Source organism: Musa acuminata, chromosome BXJ2-5 (assembly GCF_036884655.1).
Source record: "Musa acuminata AAA Group cultivar baxijiao chromosome BXJ2-5, Cavendish_Baxijiao_AAA, whole genome shotgun sequence".
Taxonomy (NCBI): domain Eukaryota; kingdom Viridiplantae; phylum Streptophyta; class Magnoliopsida; order Zingiberales; family Musaceae; genus Musa; species Musa acuminata.
The window spans coordinates 45,569,988-45,597,142 of NC_088342.1; the positions used below are offsets into that span (position 1 = coordinate 45,569,988).

Genomic DNA, 27,155 nt, shown 5'->3' on the forward strand with positions numbered 1-27,155 from the left:
TGATGATCAGATATTTTCATCCAAGTAAAAAAAAAAAGCCTCTGAAGGTATAAAGAATATGAGAGGCAAAGTCTTAAGTAATAAAATTTTTTGGATAAAATATATAATTATTTTTACTAAAAAAATAAAAAAAAGTAAGTATAAATAAGGATGACAAAGTCTTAGTTGTTAGTAGATTATTATTCTAGCAACATAAAATTTATAAATATTTTTATTTTTTGATACAAATAAATAATAAAGATGAAATTTTTACCGTCTAATCGACTTGATATAATATTTTTATTAAAAATAGATGATGGACCAAATGATAATATTTTGGTCAAATTTGATTTGATTTGGATAATAAATATTTAATCTGATTTCATTTGTTTGTAATTTCTCGTAACCCAAAATTCAGGTGGGGCTCACAATGGACAACCAACCAATGGGAGGTATTCTTCTGGTGTCTCCTAGTTAGGGTACCAAAATTCAACTGTAGTTGACGTCAACGAGAGGGCAGCATGACATCATCGTATATGTATTCATATATGTTGAATTAAAATTTATAAGGGTAAATATAAAATTAATTATATGGGTGTGAAAAATTGTGATTGTTGGTATCTCAAAAGAAGGAAGATATTTGTATGATTAAAGGGTGTACATGATGTGACTTTGATGTTTGACATGTTAATATTCGTTCAACATTGGCTATATTCTCTTGCATGAGAATAAGCATATATGCGGTCAAAGAAGGAGAAGGTTTGGAGATGGATAGACATGCTGACCACATCTCTCCTATCGACTCTATTAATTAATATATACCCCTTTTTTACTTGAATAATATTTTATAATATCAATTTATTATTGTATGACATATATAATATTTGCCTCTAATCACAAGTCAACGTGTGATCATATGTGGCAGCACATTATTACGCGGGCCGACTCGGACATGTTGCAGGCTTGCAGGGCCCACTGACGGCCCACGAACGAGTACTGCGACACTCTTCGTGACGATTTTGGTTACGACCGCACACGGCGAGCGCAGGATCAACGGTTGGGATCTTTCGCGACCGCTTTATCCGGATCCAATCACGGGCGAGAGAGAGAGAGAGAAGTAAGTGTGCGATACCGCCCGGTGATTCGAGGTGGATGAGTTCCACGCTTCGACTTTGACTTCGGCTGCGACTCGTTCTTGCGAATTCAACAACCTACCTACTCGGGAACAGAATGATCGATTGAGAGAGTGTAGGAGAAGAGCGGGAAGTAATACTGAGGAGGAGGAAAGGGGATGTCGAGGTCGAACGCCTTCGTTGCGGCCTCTTCCTTTCTCCTTCCCAGCCCCAATCGCAGGACGCTCGCCTTCGTTTTCGTCGGCGCCTTCCTCTGCGTCCTCTCCTACCTCCTCGGCATCTACACTAACTACCGCCCCTCTCTCCCGCCCCAACTTGCCCCTGTCGCCCGCAACCCGGAGGACTGCCACCCGCTCTTGCTCCCATCCCCTTCGTCATCGGATGGCCCTCTCCGCTTCCTCCCCCGCCACGCCGCCGCCAACTTGATCCCTCTGGCCTCCGTCGATCAGCCATCGCCGCCGGTCCCCTTCTGCGCTGCCAACTTCACCCACTACTGCCCCTGCCAGGACCCCGATCGCGAGCGCCGGTTCATCACGGTCGACCTCGTGCACCGCGAGCGCCACTGCCCCGGCCCCGACGACCGCCCGCCCCGCTGCCGCGTTCCGCGGCCGCCAGGGTACCGCGCGCCTCTCCCCTGGCCGGCCAGCCGCGACCGAGCGTGGTTCGCGAACGTGCCTTCCACCAAGCTGAGCGAGGCCAAGAAGGACCAAAACTGGGTCAGGGTGGAGGGGAACTGGCTGGTCTTCCCTGGGGGCGGCACATCCTTCATCAAAGGGGTCAAGTGGTACGTCGCCGAGATGGCCAAGCAGGTTCCGCTGCGGAGCGGGGAGATCCGAACTGTTCTGGATATCGGCTGCGGGGTGGGTAGTAAATCCAATTTTGTTTTGTTTCTCTTTAATTGGATATGGATGTTGCTACGCTAATTGCTTATTGTAGGATATGGTGTTGATAATTTTAGCTAGATCTGGTATCATTACTAGTTTCGGAACCCTTTTTCTTGATAAATTTGCTTATTTTAAAGGGTGGATAAAATGAAAAGGTGGCTGACCTTATATTCTGGGAGGAATGCCAACTTTAAGTAGGAACCGGGAACAAAAAGATATTTTTGTTGTCATCTGTTTACATAACTAGCCCCTTTGTGCTTTTTGCTTTGTTTGTATAGGCAGTAATTCTTTGTTTTGTTCTCTGTATTAATCATTTGATTCATTGTTCATGGTGGCTGGACCATGTGGCTTTTTGATGCTTTTGGGGTTTATCTGTTTGGTTTTCATTTTATGAGCTTGTTATTGATTAAAATTCACAATGACTGTTTCCTTTGATCTGCTTTGGGTATCATGAGGCCTACATTGATTGCATTGTTGGAAACTTCACACTTTTAGGATGTGATTGATCATCCGGATGCATAGAACAGAAAACTTTTAGCTATGGTGGCACTCCGAGGTGGCCGAGGGATTTTTTTACAAGCTCATTGGCTCTTGCAGGTTGCCAGCTTTGGTGGCCATCTTCTTGACTATGACATTTTGACAATGTCTGTTGCACCTAGAGATATACATGAAGCTCAAGTACAATTTGCCCTTGAACGTGGACTTCCAGCAATGCTTGGTGTGTTAAGTATTCACCGGTTACCTTATCCATCAAGGTCTTTCGATATGGCTCACTGTGCAAGGTGTCTTGTTCCCTGGAGTGGTCATGGTAAAAAGTAGTTTCTGAGATTCCATAATATAATCTTCAGAGATTTTTCAGTTTGTTTTTTTTTTTTATATTGAGCTTAAACATCATACAATTATTCAATTATTCAGACATAATATAATTCTGTCTGTTTATTTAGTTGCAGATAAGTATCTTTTGTTTATATCAAACACAAAGGGACTCCATAACTTGTGAGATTGGTAGGCGATAAGTGAATCTAAGAAGTCCTCTAGACTATACAGAATATTGAATGAAAAATAAAATCCTTTTATTCATTCACCATTATTTCTAACATGGTTTAAAATACCATTGATTGATATATAGTGGTTTGACCGATAATTGGTGGTGGACCATGCAACTTAGCATCTCTTGGTATACTGCTATCATTATACTGCATGATATCTCGGTATTGTATCTGCGTGCTAGGTTGTTGAAACCAGCATCAGATCGAAAACAATTCTATAGAAGGAAGAAAATTATGTATATGCGGGTGTATAATGAAATATGTGGGAGAAAATTTGCAAATCTAGATTTTTATACCAAAGATGTGAGAGTAGAGAAGAGAAAAGAAGACCGAGTTCCATTACAGATAAGAGGTCACAAGGGATGGTGCCCATCCCAGGGGTGCTTACAAGATCCTAGCTTATGTCCTAGAAAATTTCTAATTTAATCTTCTTGAATATCAAAGGATAGAATTAGCCTTAGGTCTCTTTGACCCTGCACTATCGAATATGATGAGATGAAATTGAGCTGGACAGAAAGCACCAACATGGGCCTTTATCTGTCGAGGTTGACAATGTGTAGGACCTAAGCCTTGCAGAGGTAGACTGAGTTGAGGAACCTGCCGAAACAAAGAAGGTTATGCGACTATGTTCCAAAACAGTAGTTTGAATTAACTCTGAGGTGAAGAATTACCCAAGGTGGAAATTTTGGGAGAACAAAGCCTTGGAACATAGGAGATTGATCATTCTAACTCTGTTAGCCTTGAGGAGGTTCCTTTTTATCTTTTTATAGTGTGAAACCCTCATAATGACTCCTATGTAGATCAGTTTTTAAAGCCTCAATTACTAGTTTCTTATCTTTATACACCACCTAATATTGATTCTTTATAATGAATTTTCATGTTTTTCATCCATTTTACTGTTTGTGAATGTTCTGTAAACAATTGTTGTTATTTCTCATGTAGTTACTCCTGATATCATTGTTGCTTTGAAGAAAACATAAATGATGCTAGTAAGGAAATTTGTAAGGAGATTGATGATTTGACATTAAAAATCTTTTTCAGATGGGCTATACTTGTTGGAAATTGACCGCGTTCTTCGACCTGGTGGCTATTGGGTTTTGTCTGGGCCACCCATTAACTGGAAGAACATGTATAAGGGCTGGGCACGGAAACGCAAGGATCTAGAAGCAGAGCAGAAGGCTATAGAAGATTTAGCCAAACAACTATGTTGGAAGAAGGTTTCAGAAAAAGGTGGCATTGCTGTATGGAGAAAGCCCACTAATCATTTGCACTGTATTAAAAAGTCAAAGATTCTGAATTCTCCACCATTCTGCTCAGGAACTGACCCAGATTCTGCTTGGTAAGTTTTTTCTTGTCCCTTCTTAAAGTGCTACTAAGAGTATCCAAGCTTGAAGTTACATATACTATATGCATTTCTGGGTTTCCATACTGATAACCAGTTCTCATCTCCGGGTGACCTAAGTAGCATTTAACCGGTCAATTCTTGGTGCTCCAAATAGGTCTTTCACTTATACAACTTGTTGACATCGCATTTAAACAACTCTAGACATTTTGGGACATGCTGCTCTGTATGATTTAAACATACTGAATTAGGAACTATTTCCTCTGAACTGGAATTTGATTGGAGTAATTCTGATCATAGTTTTTGTTTATCAGATATGCCAGTGGGGTGTCCACATAGTTGAACAGTATTCATAGTTACATACTGCAAGATACTGTTGGTACAAAAACAAAAGAGATTTTTACTAATTATTAGGTAGATAACCTGTTTAATTTCTGGGTTCTAGAGGATATTAGGCAGCCAGAAAAAGTTGATAATTTAGGGAGGAGGGATAGATTCTTCACTACTAATCCGAAGTGACCTACAATTTGTCATGGCTTTGATGCGGGATAAATGTGAAAAGGTTTAAGTTAAGGGTTTTAGTTAATTATAGTGGCTGTATTAAGAGTTTTGAAAGCATGATTTAAGTTACCACGGTAAGGCCAACACATATTAACCGGTACTTATTGGACTGACCAAACATCACTATTGGTACATATAGCTCTGTACTGTTTTATCATGGTGATGACTAGTCCAGAGTCAGATATTTATAAGCTTATCTATCTAATCATTGGCAGCCTTTTTACCTTGAGATTTGAACCTATTTCTATTAAAAACCTCACGACAAACATTTGCCCTTGTGCTTATATGAGAAGGATGATTTCGTGAATTGGTGATCAGTGAAGCCTAATGCGTACAGTTCTACCTTTTGATTGTGCTTTGTACTGTCAGTTACAGTAACTTAGTGGCAGCACACAACTAACAAAGGAAGAGATTGATGCGGAAGATCAAATAGAGGAACCTGAAATAAACATGCAAGTATCTACTAAAGGTGAAGATTGAGAATGTGAATCGTAAGAATGAATTAGTGGTAGATATTAATCAAGGATAAGCTTTGCTAATAGCAAAGCATCTTCAATACACCTACTTTTGGCATATCCAAGGATCTATCAATAATGATCAATTTCATAAAAATGTGACAGATCAGGATATAAACTACATCAAACAGCAAGATGAACAAAACAAACAAGATGCAGAGGTAGGCACAATTATTAAACAGTTTGTATGATAAGTAGACATGGGAACTCATTAGTTCAGGATACTTGAAGCATTAATCCTGGACTTGAATGCACTAGGTTACCTTGCAGGATCCATTCTTGTCCTTGGTGTGCTTGAGTTAATTTGATTCTGAATCTGAATTTTTTTATTTTGATTTTTGACTATTTTTTTTGTTTTAATTGGTAATTTATGGACTATATAGAGTCTTTTTTGGAGTTATATAATGCTGATGAGTCTTTTTGGGTATAGATTGGGTTGTGAGAACTATCAAATAACTAGGAATCAATTGCTTTTGGGTTTTAGCTTGATCAGGATTTGAGTCTTGAAAGTCCATATAATAGAGAGTCATTAGGATGAGAAAACAATGATATACTATGGCTACTTTCATATGGTTTCTCTCTTACAGAGCAGATAGTCAAACCTCTTGACAAAGAAAAAAAAACTCTTTTTTTCCCCCTTCAATGGTAGATTAATTGCGGGCTTCAATCAGCAGCTCCTATGTCATTTTGAAAATAAATATGAAATATATGCTGTCTTCTGGAGCCTATCATTCACCATATCTGGGGTTTCATCTTAGGTGCATGACCAACAACTATGTACTGAGGATTAAGTCCTTCTCAGTTGCAGCTTGGGTCCAAATAAAGAGGTAGAACTTCTAAGTCCTGTTACGTGGATTAATAAGAAACTACCTCAGCACACTTTTTTTTTCAGCCTTTTCTTTGTTGTCATTCTGGCGTCGGTACTAAGGAGATATATAAATCCAAGATGCATATGTTGGATAGCTTGCTTTCCTTTGTTTTGATATTACTGATTCCTGAGAATTGAAATAGTTCCATTTAGCATCATGATGGACATGATACTGTCATTTTAACCTTTAACTTTCAGATCTCTGATATGATTTTTCTGAAGTACTTTTATTAAAGTTTCTTGTTGTATAATGACTTAAATGTTTGTAGCAGCCATCCAACATATACAAAGTAGAATCCAGTTGTTAAATTACTCAAGAAGAAGAAACAAGAGATGCTGCCACGTTTGATCTTCCATATAATGTCTTTCAATATTGAGTATATGGTTATCAGTATAATACTTAGATATTGATTTTGAGCAGGCCCATTATGCTGTTTTCTAACATGTAAAAGTTTCCTAGAATGAGACAAGTATTATTTTCAAGTCCCTTCCATATCCAGTGCTAAAATATGTTAGTCTTGATTACTTAGTTTCTTTTGCTCCATGTTCCTTTTTTGTTTTCCTACAAAAAAAAAAAAAAAAAGACAATGCAAGTGTAATGAGAAATAATGGATTATTTCATCGCAGGTACATGAAGATGGAGTTATGCATTTCTCCTCTTCCCAGTGTGGAAGAAATTGAGCAGACAGCTGGTGGAAATATTCTAACATGGCCTGAGAGACTCAATGCTGCACCACCCAGGATAATCTCTAAAAACATTGATGGTGTAATTATTGAGGCCTTCAGTCATGAGAATAAACTATGGAATGAAAGAATCTCATACTATGAGGAATATCTCAGTAATCTGCCTAGAGGTAAATATAGGAATATCATGGACATGAATGCTGGTTTTGGAGGTTTTGCTGCTGCATTGTCCAAATATCCTGTTTGGGTAATGAATGTCATTCCTGTTGATGGTAAAAATAACACACTTGGCATTGTGTATGAGCGTGGACTTATTGGGACATACATGGACTGGTATGTGACTTCTTCTTAACTATGACTTTTTTATTCATTCCAATGAAAACTTTGTGGTTTCCATGTTTGGATATGTTTCTGTTCAAAATAAAGGTAAATGCAATTCCTGTATGCTCGATGTTTTGCTGCCACAAAAAGTGTTAAGAATTAATATTGGAAAGATGCCTTATTATCAGGTGTGAAGCTTTCTCCACATATCCTCGGACATATGATCTTCTACATGCTAATGGGATCTTTGGAATGTACATGGACAAGTAAGTTTTCTTCATTCCTTGAGTCACTCTGTGAAATCAGGTTTTAGTTTATGCAACTATGGAAATGAAACTGTACTAGTCACAGTGTATTAGTGGCTGCCTATAACGAAATTAAGCAATCAGCACATGTTTAAATCATTGAAGTTTGCCATTCTGTTTATCAATAATGAGTAATAAAAGATGATTGTTAATGGAAGAATTTCCAGAAATTGTATCTCTACTTTCTGCTTACTGCTTGAGATTTAATTTTACTTGAGGCATTTGCTTCATTCTCAAAGCCATTCAAGAAAATCTTAGTTGAAATCGACATTGACTTGTTCTATGAAACAAATTTAACATTGGATATTTCTTCTGTTGGCTTCTTATCATGTTTTTGATGTTTCTTGAGAATTGTTTCGTTATCTTTCAACGAGTAACCAACTAAATATCATATAGCCTTATTATCTTGTCCCAAATTAGTAATATCATGATGCCTAAAATACTCATTAAGTGATAGGCTACGAATTTTATAAATACAAGAACATCTTCTATCGGGATATCAGAATCTCCTGTATCAAAATCTATGTAAGCTTCGGAGCAGTATTTTGGGTTTCTATTGGAGACTAAACGAAATATCTTATTCTGATGCATGCCCAGCTCAGCATGCATTATCCACATGGAAAGTAACTGCAAAAGTCCTTTTTATACCAGAGCAAAAAGCTCTGATCCATGTGGCAGTTCATCTTCAGACCAACAAATATTGCCCGGTACATACCTGTCCCGATGGAATTTCAATCCATAATCTGAAACTTCGTGTAATGCGAACATATAAACAGCATCATGTTTAATCTTAGACGTCTATCAATAATGGTTTTAGGACCTCAAACAACTCTAGTAAACAACTAGGATTCCCATAAAACCTTAGGATCTCCATAACCTTTTATTCTTCTTAGATAAGACATGAGAGTCAACATGCTGGTCTAAACCTAGAGATAGCCAATGAAAGCCAAATAAATTGGCCTCGAAAGAATACAGCTGGAAACCTGGAATAAGCAACTGTGAGAATAACAGTGGTATTACTATCTTTTTGTCCTCAGAACTTTTTCAATCCAAGAAAAAAGACAGTCACACTAATCATAGACTAACAAAGCTATCACCAGGAGTTAATATTCTCTTTGCTTCTCCTCTCTTTGAAGTTTCCTTATATTCAACAAGTTTATTCTCATGTAAAGCCAAGGATGGTTACATTAATCATCTTTCAGACAAGTGCTTTGTTTACCATGAAGCTCTCAAGAGTCTGACCATCCTCGGATATATGTTGTGGAAATTTCTTTCCTATAGAAAAATCAAGAATCTTTAGATTATTTCCTTGTCCTGCAGATAGCTGATAAAATCTACATATTTCTTTTCCAGAAATAAAATTTGTGTACAAGGTAATTAACCTTATATGTTAGCAATATTTTGAGTAATTATTAGAGCCAGTGTAGGACAACAAACTTGGTATTCAGCTTTTAGGTAGCTTGTTCGTGAACATGGAACGCTTGATTGAATTATTTTGAATCCTTTCTTCAATGTTTATGAGAATGATATTTTCAACATAATCATTATTTCTTTGTCTGCAGATGTGAAATTATTGACATCTTGCTTGAAATGGATCGCATCCTTCGCCCTGAAGGTGCTGTGATAATCCGTGATCATGTTGATGTTATTGTGAAAGCAAAGCAGGCAGCTGATCGCTTACGATGGCAAAGCAAGATTGTTCACAGTGAAAATGGACCTTTCCATCCGGAGAAACTTCTCATAGTTGACAACTCGGTTGCAGTAGACAGAAATCAGGCATCAAGGCGTTGATATTAGACTTATAATTCATTAGCCGATACTGCAGTGATCATTGACGAGAGGAATTTCCTTTCTATCTCTTAATCACATCCCCAGGGAAGTTATGTTACTGAAGAATAAATTGGTGAAGCATTAGGTGAGATATTACTAGATGTCAACTTTTCACAAGTCTCAAGATCGGTCCTGGACTTTCTCCAGCCCGGAGTTTGAGTGGGTTTTTGAACATCAAAGAAGCACATGAACTAGGAGTCCTGGCATATCCTTCTTACTTCTGCCAATGAAATCAGTGGACTAATAGGCAACCGAACACACCATGAGATCTTGGTTTGCAGATCAATCAACCGCAATCATTCTATGTAATTTAGAACCTACAGAACACTACACTATGATCCGGTGGTGTGAAATCACAGACTTTGTGGCTGAGCTATCCCTGTTCTCAAATGTCCAAAGTCATTCATTTTATTGCTTTCAGGAATTCATAGCATATGGATTCTGACAAAGGGATCTTTAGCCATTTGTTCTCAGTTGATGTGGACCACTAGCCATTTTTGTCATTTTGGATGTTCTGCAGTTCCTGATTAATTAGTTGAGAATGGCTGAACTAATTTGCAAGTTCTTTTCAAAGTGACTACAACATGGTTAGGATAATTTTCTGGGTCTTCTCTCTGACTACAACTCTTATGTTCATTGGGAACTCAAAATTGTTGGTATAAAAATCATTTTTCTTCTAAAACTCTATTGCAATCCATTAGGTTTGTTTCATTATATGATTCAGTCTGATGGGACAAACTGATTTAAATCACTGACTTAAAATGCTTATTACCAATTGACTCACTCTTGCCATATATATAAACCCCAAGGAATTCTCTCTAAACTTTTGTATATGTATTTTTTATTCAAGTCCAATAAAATAGAGATAGGCATTGGATGGTTGAGAATTTGATAGTATTTTACTTGTGTAGGAACCTCTAATTCCATTTATTATATCAGTGATATATGTATGTATATTATCTTGATGATGAAGATCATGATGGACTTCAAAATGAAATAAAGATGTTGATAATAATCAATTTACCAATTGCATTGTGCTTCACTTATTGAAAGATTAAATCTAATACATCTATCATGAATCATATCATGCAATAAGCTTGGTTCAGTAACACTGGCATATTGCACACACTAATGTAGTCTCCAACCCAACTATGTTTTTTTGAGCCACTTGGGTGGCACTAAGATGCAACCACTGCAGAATGAAAGTGAACACCAATTGCCCACAAGAAGAACCTGATGATGATCAACTTCTTTGGACAGTGAGAATCCTTTTGGTGATACTGTTGAGCAAGCTGAGAAGCCATAGCTGCCAAACTGTGTCCTTTTTCTTGGCTTTAAAGAGCCAGAAGCAGATTCCTGCATCCTTCTCTCTCCTGCTACATCAAATCAGCCCATAAAGCAGATGCTTAGATTACTGGAGTTCTCTAGCTAAATGCCAGTAGTGTTGCAGAAGGGAGTTCACTGCGTGCAACTTTCAAGTGCATCTCCATGGACAGAGGAGCTGTTCAAAGAGCTACAAAGCAGGAATCAACGGAAACAGCTTCTGCTATTTGCCATTGACTTTGTAGGCACGCAAAGAATCAGATGCAAAAGATAAAAAAGTAACACATAATCAAAACAAGTTATTGGCACTCCAAAAGATGCCATGCAAGAATAAAGCTCTAAGAACAGTATAAGCTCTCAGGGATTCTTCTTTTGCCAGCCTCTCTGTGTGCTCAAAGTGATTTCGTGACGTAAGTCGTGTGCTTGAGCCAATGGCCGTTATTCGTACAACCACCGAAGAGGCAAGTTCACCGGCCGGTTCGGTTCGGCGCGGTCCGGTTGGGACAGGAATGGATTTGGGAAAGCCGGAAGGTGGCAAAAAGGAGCAGCTCGCTTTCCTCGCGGTATAAGTTGGTCCTTCCACCTCTCTTCCATCTCCAAGAAACCCTGACCCTTATGGGCCGAGCAGGGAACCCCTCCTCCTGCTTCCCGATTCGGGTTCTAGGTGATCTCTCGTTCTTTCAATTCGTTGAATCAGGGCGCGGTGAACATGCCATGCACGGATTGGCCCTTTTTGTTTTCCGGATTTGTGCTCGATCTTTGTTGGTGCTGCTGATACAATCTTGGCAATGTGGGTTTTGTGCGGATTTAAGGACGCTTCGTTTCCGTCCTCCTTGTCAAGGCCTATTTATTGGTTACCAAAGCTCAAGTCCCGTTCTTGTGGCCTCTTCATTGGTTTGATTCAACCTTTGGGTTGGGAAGTTGATATCTTTTTCTGCTTTCTTGCTTTTTCTTTGGTTTTTGTTTTTTGTTTGGTTGGATCATTATGAATTCTTCAGTTGAAGAATCTAACGCGCATTAGCTAGAAGAGTTTTGAAAGCTATTATATATATATATATTATAGAGAGAGAGAGGCTTCCCTTCTTTTGGTTTCTGTTTGGGTGACATCAGTTGCTGTGATTCTGTTGTTGGATGGCGGTGTGTCAAGATTGATAGTGAAAAATGTGGTATACTATTTTTCTTATAAAAAATGCATCTGTTGTAGCTTTTGGCTTTCTGTGAGAATAATTAGGGCTGTTTTTTGGCATAATGGTTTAGTTTTTCACCCTATTGCATTTGACTGTGGCCTAATTCTGGCCTTCGATCTTCAAAGATGATATCTCTTATTATCACAATCAACTCAAATAATGTGCTTTTCTGACGAGGTCTTCAGGTGTTTATCTAGTTTACAGATTCATTTTTTTCCTGCATTTCTCAGAAAGCTTTCTCTATTTTCTCTTTTTCTTTGTGTATCAAGATAGATTTTTTTGCTTACTATATGCATCTTGATGGTCTTTTTCTAAAATAAAGTTACATCCTCTACATAGAGAGAAGAAAGGTGTAATGCAGTACTGGCTATGCTGTTCTTGTCATCCCAATAAGAAAGAACATATGATGAGACCAACTGGTGGTATGTTGTTAGCTTGGCTATTCACAGAATAGAATTACTTTCTCACTATGTTGTGTATCTCATGATAATTGCACTTACCATTGCATAGTATGTGTTCATTTGATTTAGTAATAAACTGTATAAATTTGGAGGTCATGTTCCTGTAAGGCTTCAATCTTTGTTCTTGTTGTTTGATGTTTTGATGTGAGGATGCAGTAAAGAATTTAGGTCATATTTTGACAGCATCCATTTGATTTTGTTGGATGAAACAGAGGAGTTAATCCAGGCTGATCAGATTAGTTTTTGATTAATGAGCAATATAAGACTTACCATTGTGACAAAATGATTGATTGGAGTAATGAGAAGTAACAGGTTGGCTATTCATCCTTTCTTTCCCTAAAAGAAATCATGCACAAGGATTTTTTTTTTCCAAACTTACTCCCCGATCTTATAACCTTCAGCAAGCAGTCTCTTTTTAACTAACCAAAATTCTCCAACCTGAACAAAGGAAAGAGATTTCAGTGGATAAAATAATTCACTATGTAATGTGGCCAGTTGCTCAAACTGACAGAATATGAATTTTTATAGAACTCTTGCTAGGGGAAAGAAAATCATGTAATTATATGCCTAAAAGTTTTATGGCTGACTGGTACAAAAATGGCAGCCTACTGACACTGACTGGAGACTTCTAGGGCTGGATAATCTTAGAACCATATTTGCTTAGCTATAAGGATTGTTATTTCTTTAATTAGATATAGATTAGTGTTTGAATCGAGACATTAGTTGGCAGAACTCAGATGCATCTATTTGTTTCTGATGCATAATAATTCATTCACAAAGTGGATTACTTGGAGATGTCATCTTGTAATCTGGATTCTGGATATTCTTGAATCCTTGATCTAGTTGTTGCCATTTTATGTTCATTATCATCACAATCAAGGAAGAATCAAGGTAGCTTGGTTGCCGCTGCATCATTAGTTTCACAAATTCTTGATCTAGTGGTCATTTGAAGAACTATGTGTTATCTATGTCCTTTTGTTTCATTGGTTCAGAGGCAAACATATCATTATTGGGTTCATCAAGTGCAAAAAAATGGTTTGGGTATTCTATCTTTTAAACCATGTTAACTCCTTCCGCCAAATTGATCTTTTATTTGTTTCTTTTGCAGTATGTCTGTTAAATATGAGCTTCTCCTGTCATCTTTAATCTTGTATGTTATATTTTTCTTCCCTTTTATCAAGTCGAACAAGTAGAGAAACTGTTCACAGTTTGATAATCGATTCTTGGCTTCCTTCCTGCTGTTAATCAGGGCCTTTAATTTTACTCTCGGTTGAGCAACTAAAGGAACATTGAAAATATTAACCCATTCTATAGCCTCCCACCTTATATGCCATTAACTTGTTTCTTTGTTCATTTTTTACCTTTTCTTTTAATACTAAGATACTTAGATGCTGTATCACCATGTTTATTTAAATGCCGCATGGGTATACACTGTTCTAATCTTGGAATAAAATTTTCTCTTCTGCGCAATTTTTTTATCTTGTCATATTTGCCATGCTGCTGCTGCTATTATTTTTTTCTAAAATTTTCTTTCTTTTATAATTCCAGGACAGCACAGAGGTTCAAAGTACTCCACTTCTAGAAAAAAACCCCGAAAGCCACCTCCTATTAAGGTGCCTAAATTTTCTTCAGAGGAATTGAAACCAAAGACTGACAAATTTGATTCAAAGTCTATGGTTGGTGAAGGATCACATGGAAAGGAATACTCCACAGTTCTTAACAATGGGAAGAAGGTTGCTATAAGAGAACTCGATGTTTCGTCGGAAGACGAAAGAAATGAAATTTTGACTCAGGTTTTTACTCACTGATGAATGCTTCTTTTGTCTCTGTCGTTTAGAAAATCTGGACTTGTAAATGTTGACACAGGCATCTGTTCAATATCAATGTCACATTGAATAATTAACTTCTTCTTTTTGGCACTAGGTTTCGGTGGCATCAAATTTGAAGCATGAAAACTTTGTTGAAATGCTAGGATATTGTGTGGAACAAAATATGCTTCTGTTGGCCTATGAAGATGCAACTCTCGGCTCTTTACAAGATATTTTGCATGGTACAAGATGTGTTTTCCACTTTGCCCACATTTCTTACTTTTTTTTAGTAGATATTTACATTATATTCGCAGTTCTTATAATGCAGTACAAGAATTTGATTTATTTTTAAAACCACAGGTGAAAAAGGTGCAGAATCTGGTCTACTATTGGACTGGACACAGCGACTGAAAATAGCTCTTGATGCAGCTAAGGGGCTACAATATCTTCACAAGGAGGTTCAGCCTCCTATAATACATTGTGAAATCAGATCAAGTAATGTCCTTTTATTTGAGGGCTTTAAAGCCAAGATTGCAAACTACAACCTCTTAAATCAAGCTTCTGACGTAGTCACTCGTATTCGTTCTGTTCGAGCCTCGGGAACTTCTGTTTATCATGCACCAGAGTAATTACTCGACTTGAATTCTCTGCAATTGCTTTTGAACTTAGTACATGAATAATTCGTGTGGAAGTCCCTTTCTCACTGGCAACTATGAAATCACTCTATGAAATTACATGAATCATTTCTTGTGGCACTCATTTCTCACTGACCACAATGAAATCCTTAATTATCATTACTGCATATGAAATGTTTTTCTTTTATAAACTTCTCGGATACTTTGTCAAATGCAATAAACTGTATCTTTATTGAATTTGATTGAGATAAAGTGAGTTCTTAAACCTTGCTACCCTCCACCACTTTTCCTTTTTCCTTAGTCATTATATTGATCTGTGCAATATTATGCAGGTATGCTATGGCAGGCCAGCTGACAGAGAAAAGTGATGTATATAGCTTTGGTGTTGTTCTTTTGGAGCTGCTGACTGGCAGGAAAACCACAGAAACTGAGTTGCCTAAAGAGCAGCAGAACGTGGTTACCTGGGTAAGCCTTTTCTTCTTTGTTATCGACAAGCAAATAACCCATGCTATACATGGGAAGTAATGAAAAGTAAAAGAAAAATATTCAATATGAATATTGCTAACTGAAATCTATTGAAAATTTTGTCATTCGGCACTAACCCAGGGTTGCTCGACTCCAATTGACTAACGATAACCAATACAGCTTGATAAGGCTGTCTGTTTTCTATTTTACAAATTCCAAATGCATTGGTTTTATCATGCTTCTCAATCTTCGTGCTATATTCTACATGATAAAAGTATGTTCATCTGAAAATGTGAAGAAAACTGGTCTGTTTTCATACCACTAGTTATGAAGTCGAATTAAGCATGTTTTAGTCTTCTTCGTCTTTGCTTTCTATGCATTCAGTCATTGTTTCTGTGATCTTAAATAATGTTTGTGGACATGAAAATGTAACAGCCAAAAGTCAGATGACACAGCATCACCATCATTAATTTTTGTCCCATGAAGAAACTAGTTTTATGTTCATTTCTTTGGAATTTTGCCTGTGGAAACATTAACAATTGGGGAAAATCTTTCATTCTGTTCAATTTAAAAGACAATTAATCTTGCTGTATCATGAAGTAACAGAATTAAATTAAAAAAAATAAAATCCTGTCCTAGCTTGGTATCATATTACACATGATAAAATTTGGACCCATACGTAATTGTGAAGAGTAGGGCAAAGCTTGTCTGAAAATAACTCATGATAAGAGTTAAATCCATATTGAATTGTTAGGATTTCTTGATGAATTTCATATCCACTTTGTATAGAGAAGAGCCAAAAGTCTTGATCATCAGTATCTTTTTCTTTTTATGCACCACAACTATTATTTTGTTAACCCCGAAGACTGCAAATATGGACATTAAAAATCTGATGATCAGAAAACAAATGAATTGTCATCATCACCATTTTGATCCCATGAAGGCACTTGACATAAGCCAAATGAGAATTTGTAATAGAGATTTTGATTTTGGAATTTAAAAAGGGAAAGAAAAAGAATGTTTACAAATTGAAAACATTATAATAAGATACAGCAAAATATACAGGATACTGTATATTATGACCGGTCTAATTTAATCATGCTATTGCAAAAAAAAGTAGAAGAATGAAGATGTTAGATCCAAGGTATACAATATCGTACCGTACTAGTGTTTCGAGGTTGGTTCGGTACGGTACAGTACGGTATCGTGTACCAAGCAGTACACCAGGGTGTATCGAGCGGTACACCAGGACGTACCAAGCTGTTTTATATATTTCTTCCTTTTATGATAGCATTGTAGCATGGCACTGTAGCACGTTCCGTCTGGTAGCGAACAGTCTGCGTACCGCCCGTACCAGACGGTACCATTCGAAATTACATATCATGGTTAGATCACTCAATTTATTTAAGAATCCTTGAGGAAAGATCAAAAATTACAGTGGACACAAATTAGAGCCCCATATTTACAAAAGATCATAAGTTCAATGACATGGATTTCACAACTTGACATCTATATTCAAGCACCAGCTGGAAAATGAAAGGATGATGATAATGGGCATATGAGATGAAGCATCAATAATCATTAGGAATGGTATTGTTCTGGATGCATGGAACTGTTCCGAAACAGAAAATTGTGAGTATGAAGCATCAATCATCACTAGAGATCGTATGGCACTCCATGCATGGCATTGTCAAGAAAGGAAAAAGTGAGATGCAGATGTTGTATAAAAAGTGAGAGATATTGATGGTTTAGAAGTTGACAGAAATGATAACTGATAAGAGAAATGGTGGTGGAAACTGGAAAGATGATTGATCTGGAAATTGAGAAATGAGGTTATGACATGGTGACATGGCAAATTTTATTTCATGAAAGGAAGTCCAAAGTATGGCATTTACTGTACTAATAATAAAAGAGATAAATGGAGAGAAGAAACAACGTAAAGAAGTACATAATGATTTTGAGGCCCTCATTTTGTTCCCATCAGGTGGTGAAAGGGTTGCTAATTCCCTTAAACTTGGAGTATGAATCACAAGATAAGGATACAGACTAAAAGAGTTGAGAATATCTCATTTTGTTCCCATCAAATGGTGAAAGGGGGTGCTAATACCTTGCATCATTTCTTTTGATGGTCATGCATCTAATATGTATCCTAGGTCACTGGATGAACAAGTTTGTTTTGTTTTCTCATACGAGTTCTATGTCAATTTGGATTAATACCACCTATTTTTATTTTCACATTCTCACCTATGACACAAACTTCTGGTGTTTTATTATGTCAGTGGCCATCTTAAAGCAAATAATTCAACAAGCAATAACCATGAACTGTCTAAAAGTTTGAGCAAGCTGTTGTCCTGGATTGGATAACTTCAAGTTCAGTAGCAGGAAAGAATCTATTCAGTTAATCCTAAGTAGTTTAGGAATACAAATAGTTGTCTTGATCATGGTTGTCTATTGACAATAAGTGGCTTGCTGTATCAGTTGACACAAGTGACTGCAATTACCTCCTCTTTACAGGCAACTCCAAGATTGAGGAAGGATCAATTCCGTGAATGTGTGGATCCAAAGTTAAAAGGAAAATACTCAATAAGAGGGGCTGCAAAGGTCTTTCTCCTGTCTATGGACACATTATTTTTCTCACTCGTTGCTTTGACTTAACAGCTTGAGGTTGTGAATTTTGATTCACTGGGCATAGAGCACTTCTACACTGAATACCACTGCCGTAGGATGTTTGGGGAATAATGACTAAACCTAGGCTCGATTTGTTCCCGCAGCTGGCAGCATTGGCAGCTCTATGCGTGCAGCACGATGTGGAGTTCAGACCCTATATGAGCAATGTGGTGAAAATACTCTCTTCTATTCTCGAAGACTGTCCCCCTCCCCCACCTGATGCTCCTCCTCCCCCACCTCCAAATGCTTGAAACATGGAATGATTGCCATTCACAGTGTCAGCTTGTCTCAATTGGTACGTTTATATGCTTCAAGTATACATGTTCTGTGTAATTTTCTTAGTCAGGGAGCATTATGATGATGATCTAATTCTTTTGCAGGCCTTCAGAGTGTGTGATTTGTGCTGAGTGTTTTAGTTGCTGGCCTTTCTCCAGATGGTTGTGTAGCAGTAAGGGATAGTAAAATGTAATAAAAGCTGTAATATTCAGTTTTCTTTTTGTGTGGAAAATACTCATCAACATAATGATTTCTTCGCTCGAGATCGTTTCGACTGGATCGACCTATTTGATTGAATTATTATTTTTATTTATATGTTGTTATTGATTGGTGTGCTTCTGATTAAGTTACATGGTTGTCCCCTTCATTTGGGACCATTCATAAAGGAAAGACATGATTGAAAACATGTTGATGGTTAAACTAGCTGAGACCAGCTGCCTCACATCATGCATAGGGTTGAACTTGTCCAGATGCTATTAATCAGTATTACAGGTACATATTCTCCATTGTCTTCTTGAATTGCTTTCTTATCTTCCAAAACAGTAAGAATCAACTTTGCTGGTTGCAGATGGGAGAAATCATGACATATTGGAGAACAAACACAGTCACAGACAACAGAATGCCTCTTCTGTCCATGGATGCAACTTAAATATGCTTGGTTTTGAATGCTGGTTGCCTACAAGAAACAGGTACAATTGCTTTCATCTTGGCTCAAGACTTGTGTGCATCTCTTAGTTCTTCAACCATGAAATTAGAGAAAATGCTCTTTCATTGCTGATGCAGCAAATTCATTCACCAACATCATTCCTTAGCTTTGTGCATCACAAATTATTCCTTAGCTTTAGGTAATCCAAACCATTTCTACCTGTTCATGTACATGGCCAGGCATCCAGGCATAATCTGTATTCCCCAAGTACAAAAGGATGGCTACAGGAAAAAGATTCAGATGCTACTGCAGCACTCCCTTCAATAGTCTTCTTGCAATGGTTGCTTCAATCATTATTACTTCCACAAAGTAGCTTATCAAGAGCTGATGCTAAACAAGGTTGCTTGCCTGCATTTAGCATCACCTCCTGGGAATACTTTGCAAAAGAAATAATGTCTGAAGCAACCACTTCAAGACCATCTCAGTGCTAGTTGAATTTACCCTCAGTTACTCTTAGAAAACATATTTCAAGTATTTCTACACTCATCAAAAAGGATAAAGAAAAAGAAAAGCAAGCAAACCTAATTGTGACAGATGAAAATTTCTAGGTTACATCCTATGAAGATGTGAGTTGCAGTCCAGAATACCCCATTGGTTTTCCTTCCATCTCTCAATCACTGCTTAAATGGGAGCTGACAAGCTTCAGGTACCTACTACACTTGATTATAACAGAAATAAACTGGTCAATGTATGATTGCTGAGACAGGTGAAAGGAAGAGCTGAGGTATTCTGACTTATTTATCTTCATTGTAACTGAACTGATTGCCTGAACAATTTGAGATACCCACATTTCATACTGTTCATATCAATAACCATCTTATTCATTTTATATCATACAGAAAGAGTAGATGTCATTCTTCTCTACAGTGTCTGTAGGTCAGACTTGTTATAGTGGACCTCTCTTGTCATTCTCCTCTTTCTCCCTGTTCTTTTGCTGATGTGTCCCTTCATTTCCACCTTCAATGTGGACCATGGCAAGAAAAAAAGTGCTCCCAGTGGCACCAAGTAGAGTCACTGCAATAGAATTCCATGGATATTGCTTCTTCCAGCATCAGGTTGAACTCACAGACTTGACCCTTTTTAAGCTGCATAATCTGACAGTACAAGCCACTGCTTGTGCCCAATACTTGAGCCTTGCTTTGACTTCATTTGGATCATCTCCTGGTAGATAAACCGAAAATTTGATTCAGATCATTATAATAAACCCACAAGAATCTCAACTTCTTTGGCACATAAGAAGAATTGGGGGTTTTTACCCAATTCTCAAGTTAATCTTTCGATCCAGAAAATGAGATGGGGAATGAAGAAGAAACGAACATTGAAAAGAAATTGATGGTTCTCTGTCATTCGTCCCTGTCGACGAACAAGATTTAGAGGAGAAAGATCAAAGCTTTTGCCTTAATCAAGGACGAACATGGGAGGAATGCTTCTCACCAGGGCTGGAGAACCTCCAATTGGCGACGGGAGATGAAGAAGGCGACGGGTACCGATCCGGATGATCGTCCAGGCGGACGCTCTGGCACAGGGAATAGCAGAGCTCCAGCGCCGGGAGCGTGTTGCAGAGCCCCGGGATCTCCTCGTAGCTGAATCCGAACCCCAGGTCGAGGCACCCCTTGAGCTCCTCCAGGTCCTCGTCGGTCAGGCTCCTCGTCCTCGCGAACCAGCCCGGCCGCGGGACGTAACCCTCCAGCGCCACTCCCCCTCCGCCGCCCCCCTTCAGCCGCCACGGCTCCTCCCCGTTGCGCGGCCTCCGCGCGGATCCCTTCTCCTCCTCCACGGCTTCAGCCATGGGATCGCCCTCCTCCTCCCTTCCTCTCCGCCGTCTTTAAATCCCGCGACGGCTCTCCGCATTTAAATGGCTTCAGCCATGTAATGTATGGTATGTGCGCCATGGCGTGGCGGGTGATGATATCATCACGGCATAAGTATTCCACATCTACACATTACCACGACACCCGTCTTCGTACTCGTTACAGCCACAGCGGGTCCCAGGCTGGGACCCACATCTGCCGCTCTGAGCAGCTGATGCGGGTACGCAAACGTGTACATCGGAATGAAGGGAGTAACTCGAGAACGATCGTGAAATGGTATCATAATGTCGTTCTTGTAGAATATGACCAATTTAATCCATTCAACCACATAAAAAGATGTACCTCTCTTTTCTTCTTCTTCTCTCTTCTCTCTCTTCACATTTTTATGTTTGGTTTAATTCTAAGCATTAAGCTCCAATGAATTTAATATTGGATAGTTGATAGATCCTAAGTTTGAATTCATCTAAGAACATCTCGTACATAATTTAATGTAATAAAAAATATTATTTTTAATATAATATAGCATCTTTAGAAGCAATATGGTGAGTTGAAAGGAAGGCTGAAACATTTTGAGGAGAACACAATCTTGATTGTGGGAAACAATTTTCCCCTTGTTCTTGTTAAAGCAGATTGGCCAACCAACTTTCCACTAGGATTTAGAGAGAAGTAAGTTGCCATCATGAGTTTACCATGAGACTTGGAGGTATTTGGGGGACATTATTCAGTCCTATTATTAGAAAATGCTAAAAATATCCTCTTTCTACTCTACTCACCTATTTGAAAAAATAGGAAAAAAACATTTTTATAATTTTATTGTTTTAGGCAAAATTATTCCTCATTGAAGGTGTCATATTTTTTTTTACAAAGGATAAATGATGAAGATAGAATTCGAGCCAAGAGAATCCGTAAGACAGAACCAAGATACAAAATAACAAGGATTACGAACTAGATCGAATCATTCTGCCAAGTATTTGAATTAAATGATGCCTATTTGAGCATTATGTATTGAGAAGTGAACCCTAATGGAGATGGTCGAAACAAGCATGATGAAGCTTTTGTTCCCCTGAATTAATGATACAAAGGCCAAATGATTATTATAGTCAATGGCCCTTTGATCATAGGCAATAAATGCATGAAATCTTTTTGACTTGATTGTTAGGCAACAAGCAATCATTACTCTCCAAATTAATCATGCTGCCGAAAGATGTTATTTTTCTTGGTAGTGAAGGAACTTTGTGCCTCACTTCTTTGACTTTCTCCTCGGCACGCTGAGATTAATATAAAGCAGGTTCTCATCCCTGCAAAGGAATGGCATTCATAAGATTGATGAGCTTGTGGTGTGGTGGCCAACAAAAGTAATGGTACATGGAATTTGAAATGGTGTGGTTGATTACACCACACTGCCAATAATTATTCTTTAAGGAAATATTCACCAACATGATTGCAAGTAGATCATACAACTAAGAAGGCATAATGGAAATGCATTTTAACGATTTCAAGATTTTTATTTTTTTATTATAAAAGGAATTTTGATATTAACTTGATATGCTTCAAACCATATATATATGAATTCAATATGCCTCAGACCATGCCAGTCAAAATATTATAAATCATGTGGTTTGAGTCTATCAAATCGATGGACCAAATCTTCATCAGAATTTACAATAGGTATCAGAGTGATTCTATCACTAGTCATTGGTGAGAAGCACAAGTAAAAAAAGGATTAGTATGAATTTTGATTTACATTCCTTGGATTGAAAAGTGTTTCTCTCTTTTTGTTTAGTTTCCTTTTACATTTCCTACTGTCTAATCCAACAATAAGTTTGTTGATGTACATATTGCAACAAAAAATTTCTTTTTGTATTTCCTACTGTCTAATCTACCAAAAAGTCTGTTGATGCATATATAGCAACATAAAATAACATCACTATGATATGGTTCAGGAATCAATTGTAAACTTTGTCACTAACTTTTTCTACTATTGAGATCTAGTGAGATGCCACTTAATATTTCCATGACATGAGTTTCATGAAGTGTTTCATCTACCATGTCTAGGAAGAAGACGATAATACATGGATTCACACCCTAACAAAATCAGCCAAACACAGACTCATCTTCTTACAACTTGTTGCAATGAGTTGTAAGAACATTGATCTCGATTTGGTGAAACAGTACCCTTGTGTTGGATTGAGTGAAAAGGGTCTGGCACAAGACAACCAACTAGATAACCATTAACATGTAAAACACAAGATATCATTTTCGTCATCATACATTGTTAACACCAATCAAGTGCTTATTATTAATCATGAGATTGGTATTAAATAAAAAACTAAGAACATTCAACTGAATACATGGTTAGAACTGAGTGATCACAGAACATTTCTAGGCAGACTTTCATTAGAAAAATAGTGGCAAACAAGAGGAACACAAAACAAAGGATTGAATGTGCTACTTGGAATACAACATTGTTGACCGAAAATGAAATCATCCCATGTGAATTGGAAGTACAGAGAATAAAAGTTTACCTAAAAGCTGGATATATCACTGCCGTAGTCCTCTTGTAACTTGAGTTCAAACGTGCGATCAAGAAATGGGAAATCCTGATTGGTGAGTAGATCGTCAAATTCTTCTTCACCTAGAAAGAAATAACAAGATAGAAGAAAAGTAAAGAAAGGCACGTTAAGACTGGAGTAAATGAACATTAGATACATGGAGAATATAACAAAAAATAATGCTGTATAAGAGAAACTACGATGCATGGCGACACACCATACCTAAATTGGTGAACCTGGTGATGCTTCGGGGAAGTTCCTCAGGCACCAGTTCCATCTTTATAATATCTTCAGAGTCACTAGCGACTTCCTATATCAAAACCCTTTACTGATTAGTTCATAATCGATATTGGTTTCATCTGTCAAAAACTGTCTTCTAACTCTTAACTAGTTTGTAGTTTGTCACAAATAGAATCAAAACATAAAAGCACAAAAATATTCATTTTTTTGCCAGGATGAAAGGTCTTTCGAGAATATAAGATATGTTATAGGCTGATACCCTGCAAAAAGGGCTAAAATAGGTGCCTTTAAGTATATGTCAAATAGAGAAACAAAAAATAATATAAAATAAAATAAAAATATCTCCAAAACCAAGAGTTTAAAAATACTAAATTGATACATAATTCATATTCGAAACAATCATAGACACATTTCACAGGATTCACTCAGAAAAGAGAAACTGATGATGAAACAACAATTTTGGATGAAACAATCATTATTCAGCAGTAACAGCATTTTTAGATGGAACAACCTACAAGCCATTTGACTTTTACCCTTAATGAATCTTCCAGTTATTTGATGTGCTCCAGATAATATATGTGATGCCAGTGATGATGCAGACTAGTCTGTATAAACTTGAATAGATTGAGTATATCCTCAACTTACAGATTGAGGGAGTGCTAGCGAGCGAGTTGAGAGTCATGATTTTGAGATGGACAAATAGACTGGTGGCTATCTGAAAGGATTACACATTTACATCATCACATAAAGAACTTTTAGAGCAGCGTACTTGAGATTGCTAAGCACATGCTTTCACTTATGCGAAAGCACCCACAAAAAGGTTGAGGCTCATGAGCAAGGTCTAAACATCTTGCATTGCATTAGCTAGAAAATGCACTTCGGTCCAATGTTCATCTTGTATGGGACGGAGAAGCAAGGTTCATGTTTTATATTTTAAATAAAAGATTAACTTTTGTTGACTGAAATGTCAGAGCTGCAACTAATAGCTATATTCTAGACCAACCTTCTGAATGTTATATATGAATGTGCATTTTGGATCTTGCTTCAATCTATGATGTCACCTTTTCTTACACTATGGATGTTCGTAGACCTTGATCATGAATGAGGAACAAAATCCACGAATCTCCATATTTATGCCACTAGGCAGCCTTAAATGCATCACCTTGTGAATTTACATGGCAAACATACTTGGCAAACTACACATCAATAGTGATGAGGCATCAATAAACCCTATATCCATGGAAACTTGAACTAAAAGATTATTGTAAAAAGAGTATTTGCAAATATGTTCTATAAAAAAATGATAGGAATGCAGACCCAGGCATACACATCATAGTAGTTGAATGGAGGACATACAACTGCAACAGTCAGATGGCACTACGCCTATCGTGCTGGAAAGATTACAATCTTGGGAATGCACAACGGGAATAAAAACCTGCTAATTAGACAAATGGTATAAACTTTTTCTCATCCACATCGTGTTATTGAATGGTAAAGTTAGTATTCACATCTAAATGACAAGAAGGAAATGAGGACATATGGGACAAGGAAACTTTACGATACTACAAATGAAGTTGTCAGTTTTTCCATCTTCTATAGAGTTCTATTTCCTATTATCATTGAAACAACAATATTTTACAATACAGAAGTTACTATAATGGAATACTATTTCCATCCCGGAACCATACAACTAAGCAAGATCCAGAAAATTAACAAGAACTCCCCATATCAGACAATTTTAGCAGCAACTAAACAGAAAAGAGTTGAAGTAAAATGAAAACATTAAAATAGAAAGCAATTGTTAAATTAAAAGTAAAATGTTAAAAGGAACTTTTCATCATCAAGGAGTAAGAGTTATCAGATGACAAGTATATACTTTGTAGCCTAGAATTAACACACAAAGATGAAAATGTGACATAGCCATAAACCATCTCCAGCTAAAAGTGCCATACATTTAATTGCATGAAAAGTGGGATACACAGCAACTAGACATTTAGAATTGTCAAAACATAAATGTAAGACAAACTGGATTACTAGATGATGTACTTTGGATGGGATTGCAAAACTGTAAGACATGTCCGTCCAATCGCGTAGTGCAGCCAATACTTTCTTGACTTTCTTATTTACACCTATGGAGAATGAAGATTACACAACAAATGAATTACAAGAAGCTAGAAGCAAAATACGTAAAACTAAGAGCAGTCTCATACATACGTTCTTCATCCTTCTCCTGTTGAAGTTTCTGTGAGTCATTTCCTGAGAAATGGATCTGCTCAATTCCCTCTTTGGCCCATTCTTGACATCTCTTTAGCTCCTCTTCTGTCAGATAAATGTTCTTTGAACCAACCTTGGTAGGTTCAGGAGCACGTAATCCAGATTTATCTTTCAATGTTGGAGCCTTTGATGCACAAGATAATGCAGGCTTTCCAGTTTTTGAAAGATCCCTTAGAGCCTTTCGATCTTGACGCCCCACCCTCGCAGGCTTGGAAATATCAGCTTTTACACCGTTAACACCTTTGCCTAGATATAATAAAACCAGTCTTTAGAGGGTTAAAGCACAAATCTTTGCTACATCAGTCATACGTAATACCTCCATGGAAGGGCAAATTTTCATTTTGAATAACAGCAGGAGTTTGAGAAGCCATGTCTACCTGCCTTTGTCTGTCTTCTAAGCCCTAAAATAAGTTTCAACAAGATATGTGTCAAGTATGTGTATATCTGACATAAAATTAAGTATGTCAACATCCCTACGAATCAGCGATAGAAAGGAAAACCCAATAAGCCATTCAAGCAGATGAGCATCGGTCAAGACGAGTGCTCAACAACTTGAAACTTCTGTTAGGCTCAGAAAACAAAAGGCAAAGGGAGATTGGACGACATAAGGTTGTTAAAGTTCGAATACAGGAGAAAAAGAATGTAAATTCTCAGTGTTGCAAGAAATTCCACAAAGATGTGTGCTCAGCAGCTTGAAACTTCTGTTAGGCTCAGAAAACAAAATGAAAAGGGAGGTTAGACGACATAGGATTGCTGAAGTTAAAGTTCGAATATAGGAGAAAAAAAAAGTAAATTTCTGAGTGCTGCAAGAAATGCCGCAAAGATCAACAAAAGAGAAGTGATCAAAATCTAGAGATCCAAAACAAGGATGAGAGGAGTCGTTACCCCAGATCGGCTCGGGCGAAGCCCTAGCGAGCACGAGAACGAGAGGTGGGGAACGCTGCTCTGCAACTGGCGGCGGGAACCTCAAAAAGCGTCGCTCTATTATTTGGACGGTCCAGATCCACCGGACGCCAAAGCTTTGATCGCCGGACGCTGCTTCCCGTCGCGATGCGAGTCCCGACTCGAGTGAAGACCAGAGCGCCAGTATCTGACTTACAACTTAAGTTACGACTTACGTAACCACATGAAGCAGCGCGGTTTCCCGTTTGTCGTAAAAATTAGAAGGGGCTTTTCTCCCACGTATGTCTTCGTCCCTCTACAGATACCAGCCTGATGATTGAATATAAACAGGTCGGTCCCATGTGGAGCCTTCGTGTAATGAAGCGGGTACGATATG

General features: G+C 37.7%; 4 protein-coding genes across 5 annotated transcripts; 2 read left to right on the forward strand and 2 right to left on the reverse strand.

The window, feature by feature from the left end:
- Nucleotides 1–1,118: 1,118 nt before the first annotated feature.
- On the forward strand, nucleotides 1,119–10,036 carry LOC103986408 (probable methyltransferase PMT19). The gene is made up of 6 exons (XM_009404420.3): nucleotides 1,119–1,972; nucleotides 2,594–2,804; nucleotides 4,087–4,384; nucleotides 6,959–7,348; nucleotides 7,525–7,602; nucleotides 9,204–10,036. The coding sequence occupies exons 1-6, from the start codon at nucleotides 1,271–1,273 to the stop codon at nucleotides 9,430–9,432; spliced, it is 1,908 nt and encodes a 635-aa protein (XP_009402695.2). The 5' UTR covers nucleotides 1,119–1,270; the 3' UTR covers nucleotides 9,433–10,036.
- A 1,347-nt stretch (nucleotides 10,037–11,383) lies between these two features.
- Nucleotides 11,384–18,556, forward strand: LOC103986407 (PTI1-like tyrosine-protein kinase 3). Its single transcript, XM_009404419.3, has 9 exons — nucleotides 11,384–11,458; nucleotides 12,321–12,403; nucleotides 13,991–14,235; nucleotides 14,366–14,492; nucleotides 14,611–14,875; nucleotides 15,218–15,350; nucleotides 17,865–17,951; nucleotides 18,122–18,312; nucleotides 18,398–18,556. Exons 2-8 carry the CDS (start codon nucleotides 12,337–12,339, stop codon nucleotides 18,266–18,268), a joined length of 1,071 nt encoding a protein of 356 aa, XP_009402694.1. The 5' UTR covers nucleotides 11,384–11,458; nucleotides 12,321–12,336; the 3' UTR covers nucleotides 18,269–18,312; nucleotides 18,398–18,556.
- A 1,150-nt stretch (nucleotides 18,557–19,706) lies between these two features.
- LOC103986406 (uncharacterized) lies at nucleotides 19,707–20,887 on the reverse strand. The gene is made up of 2 exons (XM_009404418.3): nucleotides 20,434–20,887; nucleotides 19,707–20,160 (listed from the first exon to the last, which is right to left on the reverse strand). The coding sequence occupies exons 1-2, from the start codon at nucleotides 20,786–20,788 to the stop codon at nucleotides 20,051–20,053; spliced, it is 465 nt and encodes a 154-aa protein (XP_009402693.2). The 5' UTR covers nucleotides 20,789–20,887; the 3' UTR covers nucleotides 19,707–20,050.
- An 869-nt stretch (nucleotides 20,888–21,756) lies between these two features.
- LOC135585394 (uncharacterized) lies at nucleotides 21,757–27,009 on the reverse strand. 2 transcript variants are annotated; one of them, XM_065109904.1, is made up of 7 exons: nucleotides 26,762–27,009; nucleotides 26,193–26,277; nucleotides 25,817–26,122; nucleotides 25,637–25,731; nucleotides 23,585–23,672; nucleotides 23,336–23,445; nucleotides 21,757–22,108 (listed from the first exon to the last, which is right to left on the reverse strand). In XM_065109904.1, exons 2-6 carry the CDS (start codon nucleotides 26,245–26,247, stop codon nucleotides 23,336–23,338), a joined length of 654 nt encoding a protein of 217 aa, XP_064965976.1. In that variant the 5' UTR covers nucleotides 26,248–26,277; nucleotides 26,762–27,009; the 3' UTR covers nucleotides 21,757–22,108. The 2 variants fall into 2 exon arrangements, with proteins under 2 accessions (XP_064965976.1, XP_064965977.1); XM_065109905.1 differs by having other exon boundaries at nucleotides 25,649–25,731; nucleotides 26,762–26,987.
- Nucleotides 27,010–27,155: the final 146 nt, after the last annotated feature.

Excerpts from the sequence above, each read along its gene's own strand:
- LOC103986407 (XM_009404419.3), top strand. The coding sequence starts at position 12,337 with ATGCAGTACTGGCTATGCTGTTCTTGTCATCCCAATAAGAAAGAACAT. Across the intron at positions 14,236-14,365 it reads GAAATGAAATTTTGACTCAG|GTTTCGGTGGCATCAAATTT; the intron begins GTTTTTACTCAC and ends TTTTGGCACTAG. Across the intron at positions 14,876-15,217 it reads TCTGTTTATCATGCACCAGA|GTATGCTATGGCAGGCCAGC; the intron begins GTAATTACTCGA and ends AATATTATGCAG.
- LOC103986406 (XM_009404418.3), bottom strand. The coding sequence starts at position 20,788 with ATGGCTGAAGCCGTGGAGGAGGAGAAGGGATCCGCGCGGAGGCCGCGC. Across the intron at positions 20,161-20,433 it reads TTGGAGGTTCTCCAGCCCTG|GAGATGATCCAAATGAAGTC; the intron begins GTGAGAAGCATT and ends TTTATCTACCAG.
- LOC135585394 (XM_065109904.1), bottom strand. The coding sequence starts at position 26,247 with ATGGCTTCTCAAACTCCTGCTGTTATTCAAAATGAAAATTTGCCCTTC. Across the intron at positions 25,732-25,816 it reads ACAGGAGAAGGATGAAGAAC|GTGTAAATAAGAAAGTCAAG; the intron begins GTATGTATGAGA and ends CATTCTCCATAG. Across the intron at positions 23,446-23,584 it reads CACCAGGTTCACCAATTTAG|GTGAAGAAGAATTTGACGAT; the intron begins GTATGGTGTGTC and ends ATTTCTTTCTAG.
- LOC103986408 (XM_009404420.3), top strand. The coding sequence starts at position 1,271 with ATGTCGAGGTCGAACGCCTTCGTTGCGGCCTCTTCCTTTCTCCTTCCC. Across the intron at positions 4,385-6,958 it reads ACTGACCCAGATTCTGCTTG|GTACATGAAGATGGAGTTAT; the intron begins GTAAGTTTTTTC and ends ATTTCATCGCAG. Across the intron at positions 7,349-7,524 it reads ATTGGGACATACATGGACTG|GTGTGAAGCTTTCTCCACAT; the intron begins GTATGTGACTTC and ends CCTTATTATCAG.